General features: G+C 19.8%; 4 protein-coding genes across 7 annotated transcripts; 2 read left to right on the plus strand and 2 right to left on the minus strand.

Moving 5' to 3' along the window:
• Positions 1 to 342: 342 nt before the first annotated feature.
• Positions 343 to 6,300, plus strand: LOC108004277 (uncharacterized protein PF3D7_1120600). Of its 2 annotated transcripts, none has more exons than XM_062087478.1 (10): positions 343 to 705; positions 1,593 to 2,162; positions 2,267 to 2,474; positions 2,552 to 2,748; positions 2,825 to 2,923; positions 2,996 to 5,063; positions 5,158 to 5,405; positions 5,503 to 5,735; positions 5,836 to 6,079; positions 6,154 to 6,300. In XM_062087478.1, the coding sequence occupies exons 2-10, from the start codon at positions 1,647 to 1,649 to the stop codon at positions 6,172 to 6,174; spliced, it is 3,834 nt and encodes a 1,277-aa protein (XP_061943462.1). In that variant the 5' UTR covers positions 343 to 705; positions 1,593 to 1,646; the 3' UTR covers positions 6,175 to 6,300. The 2 variants fall into 2 exon arrangements, with proteins under 2 accessions (XP_061943462.1, XP_061943461.1); XM_062087477.1 differs by having other exon boundaries at positions 366 to 705; positions 1,011 to 2,162.
• Positions 5,550 to 10,336, minus strand: LOC108004276 (glucose 1,6-bisphosphate synthase). 3 transcript variants are annotated; one of them, XM_017067047.3, is made up of 10 exons: positions 10,199 to 10,336; positions 9,523 to 9,627; positions 9,174 to 9,430; positions 8,587 to 9,049; positions 8,176 to 8,363; positions 7,928 to 8,105; positions 7,633 to 7,856; positions 7,411 to 7,516; positions 7,123 to 7,349; positions 5,550 to 7,053 (listed from the first exon to the last, which is right to left on the minus strand). In XM_017067047.3, exons 2-10 carry the CDS (start codon positions 9,598 to 9,600, stop codon positions 6,942 to 6,944), a joined length of 1,833 nt encoding a protein of 610 aa, XP_016922536.1. In that variant the 5' UTR covers positions 9,601 to 9,627; positions 10,199 to 10,336; the 3' UTR covers positions 5,550 to 6,941. The 3 variants fall into 3 exon arrangements, with proteins under 3 accessions (XP_016922536.1, XP_016922537.1, XP_061943463.1); XM_017067048.3 differs by having other exon boundaries at positions 10,088 to 10,223; XM_062087479.1 differs by lacking the exon at positions 10,199 to 10,336 and adding an exon at positions 9,981 to 10,031.
• Positions 10,272 to 16,228, plus strand: LOC108004278 (START domain-containing protein 10-like). Its single transcript, XM_062087480.1, has 8 exons — positions 10,272 to 10,412; positions 10,720 to 10,886; positions 11,018 to 11,189; positions 11,293 to 11,440; positions 11,545 to 11,697; positions 11,798 to 11,922; positions 11,979 to 12,101; positions 15,857 to 16,228. Exons 3-8 carry the CDS (start codon positions 11,034 to 11,036, stop codon positions 15,863 to 15,865), a joined length of 714 nt encoding a protein of 237 aa, XP_061943464.1. The 5' UTR covers positions 10,272 to 10,412; positions 10,720 to 10,886; positions 11,018 to 11,033; the 3' UTR covers positions 15,866 to 16,228.
• On the minus strand, positions 14,487 to 19,422 carry LOC108004275 (protein HIRA homolog). The gene is made up of 11 exons (XM_017067045.3): positions 19,223 to 19,422; positions 19,082 to 19,144; positions 18,859 to 18,969; positions 18,177 to 18,775; positions 17,783 to 18,064; positions 17,438 to 17,697; positions 16,816 to 17,359; positions 16,555 to 16,744; positions 16,196 to 16,480; positions 16,042 to 16,136; positions 14,487 to 15,958 (listed from the first exon to the last, which is right to left on the minus strand). Exons 1-11 carry the CDS (start codon positions 19,257 to 19,259, stop codon positions 15,836 to 15,838), a joined length of 2,589 nt encoding a protein of 862 aa, XP_016922534.1. The 5' UTR covers positions 19,260 to 19,422; the 3' UTR covers positions 14,487 to 15,835.
• Positions 19,423 to 19,937: the final 515 nt, after the last annotated feature.

The following is a 19,937-nucleotide window of genomic DNA, read 5'->3' on the forward strand; positions in this document are numbered from 1 at the left end:
TAAAAAAAATATATATATATATATATATATATATATTGAGAAATAATATTATTACTCAATGATATGTTTAAATATTGTAATAAAAAATTAAATCACTATAAAAACATTTTATTGTAAATTTGATTTTGATAGCAATAAATTTATCGTTAAAATTTTTCAAATTATTTCGATATAAACTTGCTATAAACATGTGTTAATTAGAAAATATTATTAGTAAAATAAATATAAATATGATAAAAATTATATATATATATTGTTACTAGATACTAGATACTTATAATAATATGAGTAATTTTTATATTATATTATCATTGAATTACATTAAATAATAAATGATTTCAAAAATTAAAAAATTAAAAAAAATTAAAATATTTTAACATAAAGATTAATAATTTATTTATAATAACTAAATAAATATATTTTTTTTATTTAAATATTTTTTCATGTATACATGTGTATTTTAAATTACGTATATTTTATTATTGGCAACACTGTGCAATATAAAATTATTATATGAATATAGTTACAAAAAAATATTTTATACGTTATCACACTTTAATATAATAATATTTGAATAATGTTCGAACCGATAATTTTAAAAAAAAAACAACCTCGAACTTTTGCTGGAACTCCGGCTGGTACAGTATTTATAATTACAAGTTTAACGAAAATTCTTGTTCCTATTGCAGGTCTTTTATTGTTAAGGTAAATACATAGATATTAGATTATTAAAATATTTAAAAAATATTTAAATTTATATATTAAATTTTTTTTTTAAATTTAAAATATTACGTAAAAATTATATGAAATAATATATATGTTCAATTGTAATATTTGTAATTTATAGAATAATTACAATTTAACCTTATTATATATTTACTAAAATGGTATTAAATCAATAAACTTTAATGATCCAAAAGATATTATAATTTTTAAATATATAATAATATATTTAATATTGAATATTGAATATATAAAAAATATATTTATAATATATATATTTATTGCAGTGATTTTATTGAGAAGAATCAAAAATTTATTATTGAACTTGATGAACTTAATAAACCTAAAGAACAAACTTTATTAGATCAATATGAGAAAACAAAATATTTTTGGAGTCGACCCATGTTCCAGAATGTTGTTAAATATATATTAGAAAAAAATAAAAAAGAAATTATTGAGACTAATACATCATCTTTATCCAATAGTTAATTAATTTGTAGTTTATTAATTTGTTAAAATTAATAAAAATTAAATTAAATTTTAATCTAGCTATAGTTTATAAAATATTATATAATAAACAATTAGTTAAAAATAATGTAGAAAAGTGCATTGCTTATATTTATTAATATAAATGTCAAACATTTTAATTAATAATATTATAATTAACATTTGTATCTAATTAATAATGTTGTAAATAATACATATAAAATAAATAATTATGCAAAATATATTGAAATATTATTTAGTAAATATTATTGTATCATAACATTTTTTAATTTTTAATATTTAAAAAATATTATATATAACATTAAATAATATAAAAATAAAAAAATAATTAATTTTATATTTATTTCATATTTTTATTACAGTATATCTAAGAAGATAAAATAATAAAATAATAATATATATTATTTTTTAAAAAAATGAATGAAGAAAATAAATCTTTATATGATATATCTACAACTGAAAATGATAGCATATTAGATTTTAAAAGTCCAAAACAATTTTCTAAAACAAAATTAACTGAATTTAATTATTTCAATGGAGATCAAAAGAAAAAGACAAATATAAAATTTAAAAATTTTATCAAAAGCCAAAGAGACAACAAAAAAAAAAAAGAACAAGAAAAGAAAAGAAATTTGCAAGAATCACAATCTTTTATAGAATCATCATTTTTTAAATTTGAAAATAATGATAATAATAAAAATTCTAATAGTGATGTAAAAGTGGCTCTAGTATGTCCTTTGTGTTTTAAAACATTTAAAGATCTTAATTCTCGTGCATTACATATGAAAATTTGTGCATATAAAAATAATATTTCTACAAAAAAATTATTAGATGTTATAGAGCTTCAAAAACGTCAAGAAGATGAAAGAAAATCACTAGGTTTGCTTGTTGCACCTATAGTACAAAACAAAAAAAAATCAATGTCATATAGAGTATGTATTTTTTTATATTAAATATTATTATTATTTAAAGAAATTTATAGATAATTTTTGTTTATATTTTGTATTTTATATTATAAATATTTTTAAATTCTTAGACTTCATATGAAGAAACTGATTTTCAACTTGCCTTAGCATTATCAAAATCTCTTCAAGAAGCAGAAGAACTTGATAAAATAAATGAAATTGAAAAATTACCTAAAGTATTAAATCAATTTATATTAGAAGCAAATAAATCTGAAAGTCAGTTGGAAAAGTTTGGATTTATAAACAGCAAACCTCCATCATTAATAAAAAATAAAAAGAGTATATTAAATTAAAACATATATTTTTCTCTTAAATAAAAATTAAACTTTAATTTTCTTATTAAAATTTTTTAACAGGAAAGAATAATGAAATAACTTTACTTCAAACACGTTCTGAAAAAGAAAGAAATCATATTTTAACTGAAAGAATTTCTGAAATTTTAATGGGAGATGAACCAATTACTCAAAGTCAGAAAGAAAAAATTAAATGTAATTATATAATTGCAAAAAAAACTAATTTAAAAAGTCATTTACTTCAAGAACTTCTTAATAAGGTATATTATTACACGATTATATTTTTATAATGTAAGTATTTATTTGTTTCTTATTGTTTCTTATTATAATTTTAAGGAAGAAAAATTATGGAATAAAGCAAAATTGTCTCTAAATCAAAACAATTTTTATGTATCAAATTTATCACAATATATAAGTTTAGGAGAAAAACAAAGAGTAAGTAAAATAAATATTAAATTTACTAATATTAAATTTTCAGAAATTATATTTATATTGTATAATATATAGGAAGAAGAAATTTTAGATTTTGCAAATGCATGCGATATATATAATTATGTGGAATCAAATCAAAATCCTACTGAATTTTGTAATAATGAAAAAATATATGAAATATCACATAAAAAAATAAATGAAAAATGCGAAAATTGTCAAAATATGCAATTTATTAATACAGTAATAACAAACTGGGGTGATTCATTAAATGATAGTTCTGCAAGTGATATAATAATATTTGTTAAAAATGATAAATATATTTGGGCACATAAATTAGTTCTACATATTCAGTGTTCAAATATGCTACTTGATGTTACATCTAATGATACTTTATTATTTACTAACATTAAGGAAAAAATTTCTTGGATAGATGTATCTTATAATATTGCTTTAGCATTTTTAGAATTTATTTATTGTGGCATTATAGAAAAATATTCAAATATTTTAGATGATTTAAATAATTATCCATTTTTAAAAGATTTAGCAAAAAAATATAAAGTAAAAGAATTATTTGTTTTTTTAGAAAAAAGACAAATTAAAATAAAAAATCAAATGGACAGTAAAGAACAAGATTATATTTTTAAGAAAAAAGATAATTTAAAATTAACTAATGATGAAATATTAAATTTAATCAATGAAATTAAAGATTATAAATTTAATGATGATAAAAAATTAAATAAGAAATGTTTAGAAAAAAACATCATAGATAAATCAGAATTTGAAATTGAATTAAAGAATGATAAATGTACAGATGAATTATCACAAAAAATAGTTAATTGTTTAAATGATACAAATACAATTCATAATTCTAACATATCTCCTGATTTATTTGATGATACAACACAAATTAAAAAAACAAGATATGTTAATAAAATTATAGATGTTGAGAAAACAAAAAATAATGAAAATTCTAGTATATTTGATTCAGTTAATCAACTATTGAGCAATACTATCAATTCTTCTACATCTGAAAATATTGGAATATTTAAAAATACTAAAGAAAATATAAACTTATTGCAAAATATCCAATGTTTTAGTACTCCAAATAATATGAATTGTAATATACAAAAATTGAAAAGTAATCTTAGTTTATTTATTGAACAAATTCAAAGAGAAAATGCAGATCTTAATGTAGACTCTGAAGATTCAGTATTATCAACAAATTACAAAATATGTAGAAATCCATTTAATATAAGACAGAATGATTCTTCTGAATATTGTATATCTCAAATAAATACTATTACAGAAAAAAAATATAAAGCAAAAAAAGATATTTTGATTGATATATCAGATTATGATAAAAATTCAAAAGTAGATATAAAAGTACATGAAAAAAATGATGCAAATATGTCTTTTAATCATGAATTGATAGATAATATGACATCAGAATCTAACATAGAAAAATATAAAAATAATTCGTTGAATGAAAATATAAATAATGTATGTAATCTTGAAAATGAAAAAATATATTTCATATCTAAAGATTCATTAAAGATTCATCAAGAAAATATGAAAAGTTTAGAAAATTTAGAAAATTTAGAAAATTCAGAAAATAATACATTTTCAGATTTTGATACAAGTGAAAATGAAATATCTATGTACTCAAAATATAAAGAAAAACATGAAAATAATAGTATAGTAAAATATCGGAATTTTATAAAGGAATCTATATTAAAAAATAATATAAAAAACAATGTAATATGTGTATATGAAGAAAAGAATAATATAGATAATGATATTCATCAATCAAATATTAATAAAAATTCGGAATTCAAATTAAATCAAGAAAATAATGTAGATTTACAAGCAATTGAAAAAAATTCATCAATAGAATCAAATATAAATAAATATAATTCAATTGAATCCTCTATATTAATATCTTCTAGTTCCGAATTGGATGATGAAGATTTAAATATAAATACATATGAAAAAAACAAGAAAAATAAAAATATTCCATGTACTGAAAATTCTAAAGACAATAGCCAAGTTTTTGAAAATGATATTTACTTAGCAAATGTTTATATTGATAATAATGATGATAATATCGATACTTCATTGTTTGCTAAAGAAATAAATCAATTAGGTAAAAAATGATATACATTGCAACAATTAAAATAATAAACTATTATAGACTATAATTACTATAATTATAATTACTATTATATAACTTTTTCCAGAACAATCCCAAAACAGAGAAAAATTATTAACTAAAAGAAAATATAATAGAAAATTTCAAAAGAAATCAAGGTCAGAAACAAGTTTATATATTAATACAAAAGATATTAAGAATAATATAACTAAATCTTACAATAATTTTCAAGTGTGTACATGTAATCATAAAAGAGAAACAACTACACATGAAATTATTAGAGATAGTGTTACACCTCCTCCTAATTATAATGATATGAAAACAACTGAGCTTCAAGTAAGTTAAGAATTATTTTATTATAAATTATATTTTTAATATTTTATTTACTTACTTACTTTTTAATACTTATTTTATTTTATTAATTTTATTTTAGGCAGAATTAAATAAATATGGATTAAAAATACAGAAACGAAAAAGAGCTATAAAATTATTAACATATATTTATGATGAATTACATCCAACAATTTGTACATCAAAAAGTGTAGAATCTAAAATGGTAATAAGTACTAGTGAAGATGATGAACCTCCAATGAAAAAAATATATAATAGGAAAGATATTGATTGTATTGATAATTATGAATATCAATTAGGGTTATCCCAGGAATAGTATGTTACATATTTGTAATATTGAGTTTATTATTAAAATTTTAAAATATTTTCATAAATTAATATAAGTTTTATAATTATTATTATATATTATTAACAGTACAAATAAAGAATTATCACTAAAAATAATTAATAAAGAAAAACAATTAGATGAATCTGAACTCACTTCAATTGATAATACAAATATTAAAGATATGTTTTTAAAAATTCTTTCTGTTAAAACAGAATTACACAATAAAATTTTAATGTATGAACCAATATGTATTAATACTTTATATTCTATGTTAAAAACAGAAGGTTTCAAATGTAAAATGAATACTCTCATGAACTTTTTAGATGAACAGGTAATTTTCTATTTTTTTTAAATAAAATATAAAATATTAAAAATGTTTTAATATAATAAAATTGCATTTTTCAGTGTATTACATTTTATGTTTAGAAAATGGAATAAAAATAAAAGTAATATATTATTAAATGAAAATATATACATATTTATCTATATAATTTGAACGTGTAATTAAAATATATTGAAGTGTATATTAAAGAAATAAAATTATTAAAAAAATATGTTAACATGTTATTGAAATTAATATAAATTATTAATATATTAAAATGAAATATAAATCTGTACATTCATAATATATGTGTGTGTGTGTGTGTGTTTCTTTCAATTCCTTAATTTATTAATATAAATATTTTTTGAAAAAATTATGTAAAAATTTACAAAATTTTTAACAATCATTAACTTATTGCTCCATATTTTTTCTTATATAATATAATGAACTATGTTCTATTTCAAGAAAAAAATTATCAAATTAAATACATTGATTATAATTATAAATAATGAGAAATTATAAAGTTAATTAAATTGTATACAGGATGTTAATATATTTTGGAAGATCTTTAAAAAATTGATTTTAAAGATTAGAATTAATACAAAAGTTGCTGTACAAAAATCTCAATTGAAGCTCACTTATTACATTATAAGCAATTAAAAGTTATGTTAGATAAAAGAAATAGAACTATAGAAATTTTTGTTTATTTATATACATTAATTTTTATGTTTATTTTGACTTCTATATATTTGATTCAAAGATATCTAATCCACAAATATATTAACACTTTTGAATAACGATATGTTATCAGAAAATATAATAATATTATTTTGTAAAACAATAAATTTAAATTATAAGATTCTTTTTTTAACTACTTTTCTTCTTTATCACGACATAGAAGATTGTTTATTTCAGGTTGAAGAAATTCCATCACAATAGCCAATATCATTTCATCAAGAATAGTTTTTAACACTTCAATATCTCTGTAATATAATTTTATAAAATCTTCAAAAATTAAACTTATATTGAAATTAAAAATATGAATAACTTACTGTTCTTCAGGAGATGCACATAATTCACTATAATATTTAATTTTAGGTTCAGTACCACTAGTTCTTAATGTTACAACTAAACCATTTTTAAATGTAAATGTTATCATTTGATTAGATTTTGAAATAGGTAAAATGGCCTTGTTTTCTGGTTTTGTATTGTCATAACCAGTTGTTAAATCACGAATACCTATTATGGGATACTTTCCATTGAGAATATTTGTTGGATACTAAAAAATATTTAAAATTAAAGTAATATAATAATAATATTTTAAATATATATTGTCTTACTGTATTTGGTTTTCCCAAATATGTCCGTAATCTTTCAAATATTTTTTTGATTATATTTGGTTCATGACATATCCAATATGAATTCTTAGATATATGATATCCATATCTAAATCAAATATATACATATCATAAATAAATATAAAATTATAAAATTATAATTATATCATTCATTTTAATAAATATTTCTAATATAAAATATGATAAAATTAAAATATTACACACTGATTATATATTTCATTTAACTTGTCATGCAGAGTTAATCCCATAGTTTCAAGATAAGCAGCTAATTCTGCTATATGCATTCCAGCACTGATGCCATCTTTATCAAAAACTTTTGAACCACACATAAATCCAATAGCTTCTTCATATGCAAACAGAACTATTTTACCCATTTTTTCTAGTTCTATAGTTTTATTACCCATCCATTTAAAACCTGTTAATGTTTCCTTTTGAAACAAAAGAAAATATGTGATAACAAAAATAACAAATATTTTAATTTTATTTTTAACATACATACTTCAAAATTAAATCCTTCTTGTTTAGCCATTGATGCTAAAATTTTACTTGAAACTGTAGATGCTAACATATATACATTTGAAAAGTCTGTATCAGTATGTTGTACTTGATATTTATGTATCATCCACCAACCCAAAAGTGCTCCCAATTCATTACCAGAAAAAATATACCATTCATCACTATTAAAATAATAAAAAATAATAAATAAATTCTAGAATTATATAAATATTAACAAAAAGTATCATGTACTTCTTCATTTTTGTAGCACAAGCTACTCTATCTGCATCTGGATCATTGGCAAGAATAATAGAAGAAGAATTTTTATTTGCCACTTGTATGCTAAGATCTAGAGTACTTTTTCCTTCTTCAGGATTTGGAAATTTTACAGTTGGGAATTCTGGATCAGGTAACTTTTGTTCTTCCACTATTATAAATGGCTATAAAGAATAATGGCTATTGAAAAAAAATATAAACTGTATAAAATAATTAAAATAATATAAAAATGTTTTGTTTAATTTATTTATGTTTATTAATATTTGTTTAATATATTTATTAATGTGTTTAATAATAATTTAACTAAAGCTGAATTATAAAAATTTATATAATAAATCTTATTTAAAATAAATTTATATATAAGTATTAAAAAAGTTATAATAATACCTTAAAATTTGCAGCATTAAAAGCTGCAGTCATATATTGATATCCAACTCCATGCATAGGAGTATAAGTAAATTTTAATATTGTATTTTTATTTACTTCTGGATATAAAACAGTTTCTTTGAGATCATTAAAATAAGATTGCATAATATTATCCCATGGATTTAGATATAAAGAATTTTCATAAATTTTTGTTATATTCCATGAAGATTCCATTGGTTCCAAATGATTAAATATATATTTTTGAATTTCTTTATCATGTGGTGATATTATTTGTGCACCATTCTCCCAATAAACTTTATAACCATTGTCATTTTTAGGATTATGAGATGCTGTAATCATTACTCCAGCAGCACATTTATATTTTAATATACTATAAGGTATAAATGGAGTTGGTACAACTTTTGAAAAAAGATAGACTTTTATATTTCTTGCCATGAAAATTGCAGCTGTTAATTCTGCAAATCTAAAATAATATTGTAAAAATTTTATTTAACATCGATAATATTCAAATATATATAATATATATACAATAATTATATGAAATTTATAAATTATTAGATTAGAAATTATAAATTAAATAATTTTACCTTTTACTGCAATGACGTCCATCATATCCTATTATAATACCTTTTTCAGTTGCATCAACTATGGTATCAAGTAAATACATTGATAAACCTTGACCAGTTTGAATTATAACTAAATCATTTATTTGATTATATCCTGGACCCATACGACCTCTTAAACCAGCTGTACCAAATTCAAGTCTTTTTAAGAATAAGGAAGATAATACTTTATTATTATTATTAAGGATGAGTTCTTGAACTTTATGTTCATGAATTACATCCTAAAAAATATTAAACATATTTTTGTAATTAATATATCCATTTGAAATATAATATATATATTAAATTATATTCAAAATATTATATTAAAAACCTTGTTCCATTTCAACCATTCATTGATTTTATTATCCAAATCAATATTTCCAGTATTAACAGAAATTTTTAAAGCCATCTTAAGTATTTTTCAGCATAGAATAACCTAAAATATAAAATTATGAATAAATTTAATAATATTATTGAAATTAATTATACTTAAAAATATTATTGATAAATAATAAAAAAATAAATTTGTATTGCATGAAAAAAAAAATTTTTTTTATATTATGAATATACGATAAATAAGTAATAATTAATTACAAATTAATTAATTAATTAAAAATAATTAATTTTAATTATTAAAATTATATTTTACATATTTTTTATATTATTTTTCATATTATATTTTATATATTTTTGATTATTAAATTAAAAAAAAAACTTTTTTTTTAACTTAAGATTTAACTAAATGATTTACAAATATATATAAAAAATTATTATTAATATTATATTAACTTTAAAAAGATATATGTATCGATATGTATTTACTAAATATAAAGAAAATTATATGTAAAATATAATAATAAATTCAACAATATCTATTTAAGAATTAAGATACTTACAAATAAAATAAAATATTCTTTAAATAAAAAATTAAATGATATTTTAATGTAATAAAAACTTAGAGAATGTAAATATAAAGATAATCTCATTGATGTTAAATACCAACTAACCTGTTAATAATATATATCACACCGGTAACAACACATAAGTCAGTAGATTCTTTCAGTGCAGATTTTATTATATGGATTAAAATTTAACTTTATAAATATTTTTTTATACACAATTTGTGTTGATTTAAATTAAATATATAAAATAAGTTTTTTAATTTTTAATTTTTTAAAATATTCTTATATTGTAAATAGTGATCAGTTTAATATACATGAGGTATGTATACTTATACGAGGGTAGAAAATTATTATCCAGATTATTTGTTTTTAATTTCAGGAAAATATACAAAATATTGTTTGTACGAATTATTTAAATTTTTGTTTTTATTTATATTATTATTCTTACTTATAACTTTATACTATTGTTATTATTTATAATATTGTTATTATACAATTATTAATGATTCAATAATGAGTGATTAGTAGTGACAGAATTAAAAGTGTATTCTATTAGACAAAAGGTTGTATTTCAATTCATTATATTAATTCACCCAAAATTAGCATATTTTTATTTTTTCTTTTAGTATGAATGAAATTCAAGTATAATACATTTAATTTTTACCTTTGGAAATCAAAACAATGATTAAGACTGCCAAAAGATTATTCTGGCATAAATGTAAAGCCTATTATGTACCAGATCTGAACATGCATAGATTTTTTATTAATCTTCTAAAAACTCTATGAATAACAGGTATTTTCATTTTTAACTTTTTATCAATATATGATAATAATAATTTATAAAATTCATTTAAAAATTTGTCATTGTATTTATTTTAAAAATTATAATATATTTATATATTAATTATATTGATTGTTTCATAGATAATATTCTTATAAAATGGATATTGGAATTGTTAAAATTGCTGAAGATAAAGATTTTGAGAAATTGAAACAATTATATGATAATAATAATGATTGGAGATTAGATTATAATAAACCTGATTTATCAGTTTGGACAAAATCTGTATCAGGAATTAGTTTTAGAATGGTAAAAGTAGGTATTTTTTAATTTATTTTTTGAAATTTTTTAATTTTCTATTATTCTTTGTAATTTTTTTAAAATTATTTATAATTTTATTTATATAAATATTTTACAGATTAGAACTCGTTTTCCTGATGTCCTTCCAGAAACATTATATGATGTATTACATGATCCTGAATATCGAAAGGTTTGGGATACTCATATGATTGAATCAAAAGACATAGGTTTTTTTAATCCAAATAATGATATTGGTTATTATTCAAGCAAGTATTTAATACTATTGATTAATTCTATTTGTTTATATAAAGAGATTATAATTATTTATATAAAAATAATATGAATATATATGTATATATATATTAATTAGTGGCCTGTCCATCTCCATTGAAAAACAGAGATTTTATTCTACAAAGATCATGGCTAGATACTGGTATAGAGCAATTAATTTTGAATCATTCTGTTTTTCATAAAGATTATCCTCCACGAAAACAATTTGTTCGGGCAACATCTTATCTTACAGGTAAAATTTATTATTTAAATTTATTATTATTTGAAATATAAATTTCATTATTTATCTATATATATCTATATTATTTCATTATTAAATTCTTTAATTTAAGGATATATTGTAAGACCATCTCGAAATGGTGATGGTTCTGAATTGGGTTATGTATCTCATACTGATCCACATGGAAAATTACCAGTTTGGCTAGTTAATAAAATTACACAAATATTTGCTCCAAAGGTATATATTTTTATGTTCATTTATATCAAATTTTTAAATTATATTTTTTATTTTAGATGGTTAAAAAATTACATAAAGCTTCTGTAGCTTATCCTAATTGGAAATTAGTTAATAATCCAAATTATAAACCTTGGCATTTTCCTGAACAAATTGCATCACCTCGTATAAGAATTGAAGATGTAAGTTTTTTTGTATTTTTTTATAAAATTTGAGAGAGAAAATATATTTGATAAAATAATACTTATAACTTTGAATACAATAATTGATAATAATTTACATAAATTCATTAATAAATTGTTGTAGTGTGTAAAATCTGCAGAAGAAAGAAATTCAAAGAATCATTATGTTGATGAATCAGAATTAAAAGAATCTGTTACAATCGACAGTGATTAGATTTGTTCAATATAGTAGGTCTTTATATTGAAAAACAATATAACAATTAAAATTATAAACTGCAGTATTATGAAAGATCATAATATTACTAAAGCTTAATAAAGTTTGATTTATGCATATAAATATATATATAAATATATATATATATATATATATATATATATAGAATGTTATTAATTTATGATACCCTTTTAGAAGATTGATTTTAGAGACTAAAACAAACACAAAAATTGTTATATACGAATCTTGATTGAAATTCATTTATTAAATTATAAACAATTTAAGTTGCATTAGATAAAACAATAATGTAACACATATAGAACGATTTTACTTACTATTATATTTTATTATTTTATTTTTTTATCTTATTTTATCTAACATAAACTTAAATAATTATAACTTAATAAACAATACTTAACCAACATTCTTATATTAATTTTTGAGTTTGTTTGTTTTGAGAGTTTATTTCTAAAATTGATTTTCTAATAATGATTTTCCCATAAATATATTAACATTCTATATAATTATGAAGTATATATATTTATATATATGTAATATATGTATATATATATATATATATACATATATTATATATATATATATATATATATATACATATATATACATGCACTATTTAACATAGACTTTAAAATTCATTAATTATATTGATAATAATAGTATCACAATTGTTAATATACTGAACATTATTACAATGAAAGATATAATTAATATATTTTATAGTCTGTCTTATATTAAATATTAATTAGAATTCATTATTGAATTGAAGAATATGTATTATTGATATATGTATTGTTGAAAGTATATGTTACATATGATTTAATTTAATACATAATAGTCTTGATTTTAAACTTATATTTATTTGTATATATTTCTTAATATGAATATTTAAGTATTGTAATATTGTAATTTTTTTTTTAATGAGGGCGATTATTAAATGTACAAAAGGTTTAAAAGTTATTAAAAATTAAAATAATTGCATTAGCTCAAGATAGACATAGATAATTATAAATTATAAAAATTTTTGTATCATACTAATGAATTTTCGAAATATTAATTAGAATAGAATAGAAGTAAAAATAATAATTATATATATGTATAATAATGATATTATTTAAGTTTTTTAAACATAATGTTAAATTATAATATTTTTTTATTTTTAATAATTTTATAATTTGAAATATATGATAACTTTTTATAAATGAAATGTAATTATTTTATGAAAAATTAATTTTTTAATTTTATTTTTAAAACTAGATTCTTATTGATTGCTATATATTAATTAATTTGTTCTGACAATAATTATAGATAGTTAGAAGTACACATATGCATCAAATAAGATAAAATTTTTTAGTTTTGCAATAATAATTTTTTTATTTAAAAATTTTTATATTTCATAAAAAAATTTTTTTATTAAATAATTTTCTAAATTCAATAAATATTTTTCTTGAATTAAAATAGTTAACATATTCTTATATAATTTATACAATTTTATATTCAATGTAATTTTTGGAACTATTTATATATTATATCATATATAAATATATGTCAGAATATACATTATTTGTTATGTTATTAATGATTTTTTATAATTTAATGAATATTTAAATTTTTTAAAGGAAATTGATTTTATTTTTATGTATGTAATTATTCAAATATTTTGAGCCTAATCATAAATGCCTTAAAATATAAATGCCTTAATATAAACATAAAATTAATTTATGCATATTTAACATATTTTCATCTAAAATTATATTGAACATTTTTATTTTCTTAATTACAATGTCAATTGAGAGACAAATAAATAACTGAAAATTTCATCATATAAATATAATATTTTTGCATTTATGTCTAGAATTTTTATATTATATATATTTCTATATGTTCTTATATCAAAAAATGTAATTATATAAAATTCATTATTAAATTCATGAATGGAAATATATTCATATCGTTCATTATATGAAAATATTTATAAATTTTATTATATAAAAATAATTTTGTATTATTTTTAGGAATTTTTAAAATGATTATTTTTATACAAAATATTTTGCAAACAGATTCTGTATTTAATTTATATTTTTTATTACGTTATTTAATATAGATTGAATAATGTAAATATCTTGATGCAATTTATATAGTACATAAAAAAACAAATTTAATATCATTTATTAATCAATAGTTGTATATTTTCAATGTTTTTCTTAATGTTTTAAATGTCTTATGTTTTATATACAATAAAATATATGTGAATAGTTAATTTATTATTCATGTAAATATTGTTTTTATCTGTTATATACATATGAAAATATTGATGATAAATATATAATACATTTTTATATTATATCACAATTATTAAAAAAATATATTAAAACAATATATAAAACAATTGCATTTAACATAAATAATAGTTTTTATTATAATAGATATAATATTATACATATTTAATTTGATGTACTTCATAAATTTTATAATTTTATTATTAATTTTATATAAAAAAAAATTTTCTAGTATTTATTTATATTTACCACATTATTTTGAATTACAATTTTATTAAAAAAATTAATAAGTTTGTGAAATAGCATGTATTCAAATTATGTGAAATACATCAAATGATTTCTTTATTGTATTATATTTTTGAATATTATATTGTATTAGTATAAGTATTTTTTATGAATAAATATAATTATAATCTAAATAAGGAAAATATTTTCATGTTAATATTAAAGTTTAATAATCGTTATATATATTGTCTGATTCTTGATTTGTTTAAAATGTATTGTATAAAGATGATATAAAATTGTTAAAATTTCTAATCAACTAATATCTTATATCTTTTTACTCTTATACGTAATATTACGTATAAATATTAGAAATTTTTCTAATAAAAACAAGTACTTAAATTTTTGCTTAATAATAAATGTTATTAAGCTTCAAAATAAAAAATCATTTATTTAATATAAAATCTCACTATTATTATTATATACGTATTTTCATCATCACATTATGTACGATATAAAAAAAACTGTACAATATTTTTATTTTATAAAGATTATTTTTAAAAATATACAAGAAATGTAAATGTTAATCCTAAAAGGGCACTTGAAAACCTGAGCGCGAATTTAAAATAAATAAGGCAGTTTTTATAATTATGAATTCATAAATTTCTTGCTTTAAAAATATACTTAATTTATGTATATATATTTGTATACTTATTTATAGTAATGTATTATAATATTTAAATTAAAAAGATAATAAAAAATGATGAGATATGAAATTGAATCGCTATTTACTTACATACTTATGTTATTATTGTTAAAATCGGAAATGATCATATTATTTAATTGTTTGAAGTAAGAAATTTATGAACTTACCATTGTAATTTTTTTTTTTCATTATAAATATAATTATGTTCTCAAGTTTTCTAACACCGTTTTAGAACATATAATAATCACATTATGTTTTATATATTATTTTAAATATATATTTTTAATAATTGCTTTTAATTAATTTGGTTTTTTAGCGCTGTTAATTGTTCCATGTATTCAAGATACAATCTTTGCCAACGAAGATGTCCTCCAATAATAGATAATACATCTTCCAAAAGTTTATGTTTTTTAATTCCCTATATAATGAACAGAAAAATATTGATATTATATTTATACAATTAATAATAATATATTAATAGAATAAATACTAAAATAATACCAAAATTAAAGGATCCCATATACTTTTAGAAGCTGATGTATGACTTGGACCCAAAAATTCATCTAGGATTAATCTCAGACGTTTTTCCAATCCATCTAAAAAAATATTATTTTATAAAATATGAAGATAAAATTAAAAAAATGTATATCTATACCTTGAGTTAATAAAAATGATACTAAAGCCATGAGCCAATGCATATATTCTTGAGCACTTCCAAGAGCCTTAGAAGCAAGTAATTGTTGTTCTAAATAAGATACTACACTTGGAGCACTATGTGGTAATCTCGGATTAGGGAAAGTATTTCCTGCTGTTCTAAATAGTCCTTCTTGTAAGGAAGATAATGGTCCTTTGGGAGCTCTATTTCCCGATGCACTTGATGCATTAAATGAAGCCCAACGCCATATAGGATCTTGACTATCACCGATTAATAACCATGTACCTAATATTTTTTTATAAATATATTATATTTAATGTATAAAATATATGATTTTATTAAAAATATAATTTATATACCCATTTCTTTATGATATATATATGCCCTAGCATTAGTAAAAGCTAAATGCGGCATTCCATTATATAAAGTACAGGACAATAAAGAAGTACCAGGTACTGCTAAATGTGCAGCAGATGTAGAAACTATCATTCTACACGAATATCCTATTTCCCAAACACGTACAGCACCACAACTTGATATAACCATTACCTAAAAATATTGATACATTTTGAATAATTTTTAAATTAAAAAAATAAAAATAATAATTAAAAAATTAATACTGCATTTCCAACTGCATGAACTTTTGCAAGTGGTGCAGGTGGTGCTAAAGGTGGTGCTGGACGGCATCCTTTTATAGGATGAAATGTATGCAGACTACCATCTTCTAATCCAAGTGCTATAACTGCCGGCGACGCTGCAAGCGCTACAGCACTATATCCCAAATACAAATCCCAAGTTGGTTCAGAATCTGTACCTTTAAATACTTGTAAATGAGCTAAACCTTGGCTATTAGTAACAGTTACTGCATAATGACCAGCTTGTTGAGATAATGAACTGGACGGTTTTAATGGAGGCAGTATAATTTGGTTTGTATTTCTTTCAGATGTAATTTTTGGTTTTTTGTTAAATGAAGTGTGATATGATTTAGGTGTGGACTGGTCACGACGTTTCAATGTAAGTGTAGAAGTTTGGCTATTTATATTCGTTGAATGTACAGAAGAAGTAACATTGGGTGTCACAACATCATTTCGTTTTTCAATAACAATAGAACTTTTTACTTGACTTGTAAATGTTGGAGTTCTTAATCTATTACTTGAAGAATCCCTAAATAAAAATAATTAATTTAATAAAAAAATACATACAAGAAATTATAATATTATAAAAATAAAATCTCTAACTTACATTGTATCAGATGGTGGTGGTATAAACATTGGTGTTATTCGTCTTTTACCATCTGATGTTCTTGTTTCAATTTGTTTATTAATTGGACCTTTGGCAGGAGTAGTTGCAGTAGTAGTGGGTGGATGTAAATTTGTATTTAAAAGTGTTGTAGTTTGTGCCGATGGTACTGATGTTTTTAGATTAAGAAGTTCAGGTGCTTCCATTACTGTGCAACCACCTTGAACTAATGGTTTACCATATAAACGTTCATGAAGACTACTCTATAATAAAATGAAAATAATTACATACTAATAATAAATATACAATTTGTTACTAAAATATTTTGTATAATTTTATATATAATACTTGTTCAGCAGGATCTAATGGTTGACCTAATTCTTGTTGTGTAAATTCAATAAGTACAACAGATCCATCCCAAGAACAAGCAGCTAATCGAAGACCACATGGTGACCAACTAGCATCTAAGACTGAGTGTGTAAATAATTCATGAATGACAACTAAAGGCCGTTTCAAAGATGTTAACCATACAGATAAAGAACGATCACGTGATCCTATAGCAACACAACAATATTGTTGTGGTTTAGAAGAACCAGGTTGCTTCTTTTGTAAAATATTACCATTAAATCTCTGCAACATATAAAGAATGAATATATATAAAGAATATTAATGAATTAAATATATTTAATAATTTTAAATATATAAATTTATAAAATTTATTGTTTTTAGATTAGATATATACCACACATGTGACAGCTTTACGATGACCAACAAAATCTTTATCTTGTGTCCATCCATCTCTTTCAATTATTTGTGCTGTTGGACCTCCACCATTCATTGCATGAGCTGATACTAAATATTGTCCATCTGGACTCCAAGAAAGTCTTAAAACATGAGTTGTTCCACCACATTCATCAAATGGTTCTGATATTAGTGCAGCTTCTGTCCAATCTGTAGTACGCCATACTCTTAATGTTTTATCATCAGACTGAGATGCTAAATATTTTCCTACAGGATCCCATGTAATTCCTTTTACAAATCCAGTATGACCTTTTAAAACAGCTACAATAGCTGGAAATTTTGATGCATCCCATACGATTACACTGTTATCTACTGATGCAGAAGCTAACCATGGACTATGTGGTGCCCATGCAAGATCAAGTACATCAGCTTCATGTGAACGTAATGTAGCTATGCAACGCCATGTTTCAATACTGGATTTTCCACCAAATATTGAACTTCCACCTGATCCACCTGACAATCTCCAGATCATAATTAATTTATCTACACCACCTGATGCTAATAATCCAGTATTACTCCATCTCACACAATTGACACAAGCTATAAATTTTATATTATCAATATAAAAGTTTATCAATATAATATAATTTAGAAAATATACTAAATTTTATCATGTATCATACCAAGATGATTATCTAATTGACATAACATTTTTGGAATATTTTCATCTAATTCTGCAATTTCATTAACTACTGGTTCCATATTCCATATAACAACTCTACCAGAATCACCACCTATAATTAAGAATAATAACAAATATAAATCAAAAACTATATTAAAATAACAAAATCAATGTTAGAAAAAAATTGACAATAAATAAATAAATTAAAAGAATTGATATTATACCTTGGCCACCAGTAGCAAATCTTTTCCCATCAGGATGTATATCCACGGAAAAGATTGAATATCCTAAAAAATAAAAATTTTATGATATGAAAATACAATTATAAACATTAGATAAATTCAAATAATACATTTTATACAAACCATCGTGCGTAACCCAATTAGGTTTTACTAGTTTCATAATGTTTAATTTATTAAAATTTTATCAATTCAATGATTATTTTCCATAATTAAATATACTAATATTTAATTGGAATTTTTATTTCATTTAAACATAACACTTTGTTAAGTATAACCTTAAATTAAAATACAAACACAACATATATATATTCTACTACCGGCAATATATTTTGGTGAATTTCTATGAAAATACTAAAATTATTATGATATATATAACAATTATGTAATATTGCACTTTTTAAATAATTTTTTTTATTTATTCAAAATATTATTTATTTTATATAATTTAAGAAATTATTGTATTATAAATATATTGTCATAGCAAAATATATAAATGGCTTATACAAATAAAAAATATAACATATATATATATGTATGTATGTATAATGTTAAAATATTATAATATTATTTAAAAAATTACATTTTATTTATGTAAATATAAATATCATGTATATAATGAATTTTAAAATTAATTTTTTCAAAATATAAATCTATGAATGATCTGTCATGGATATATATATATCCTTATGTGTATATATATATATATATATATATATAATGTATATTTTTTTAATATATTAATTTTTTAATATAAATTATAAAAAATTTAAATATTTTTTTTTAACATAATTGTTAATGATTATGAAATGTATCATTATAATAAATTATTATAATTTTC

This window comes from Apis cerana, linkage group LG1 (assembly GCF_029169275.1).
Source record: "Apis cerana isolate GH-2021 linkage group LG1, AcerK_1.0, whole genome shotgun sequence".
Taxonomy (NCBI): Eukaryota; Metazoa; Arthropoda; class Insecta; order Hymenoptera; family Apidae; genus Apis; species Apis cerana.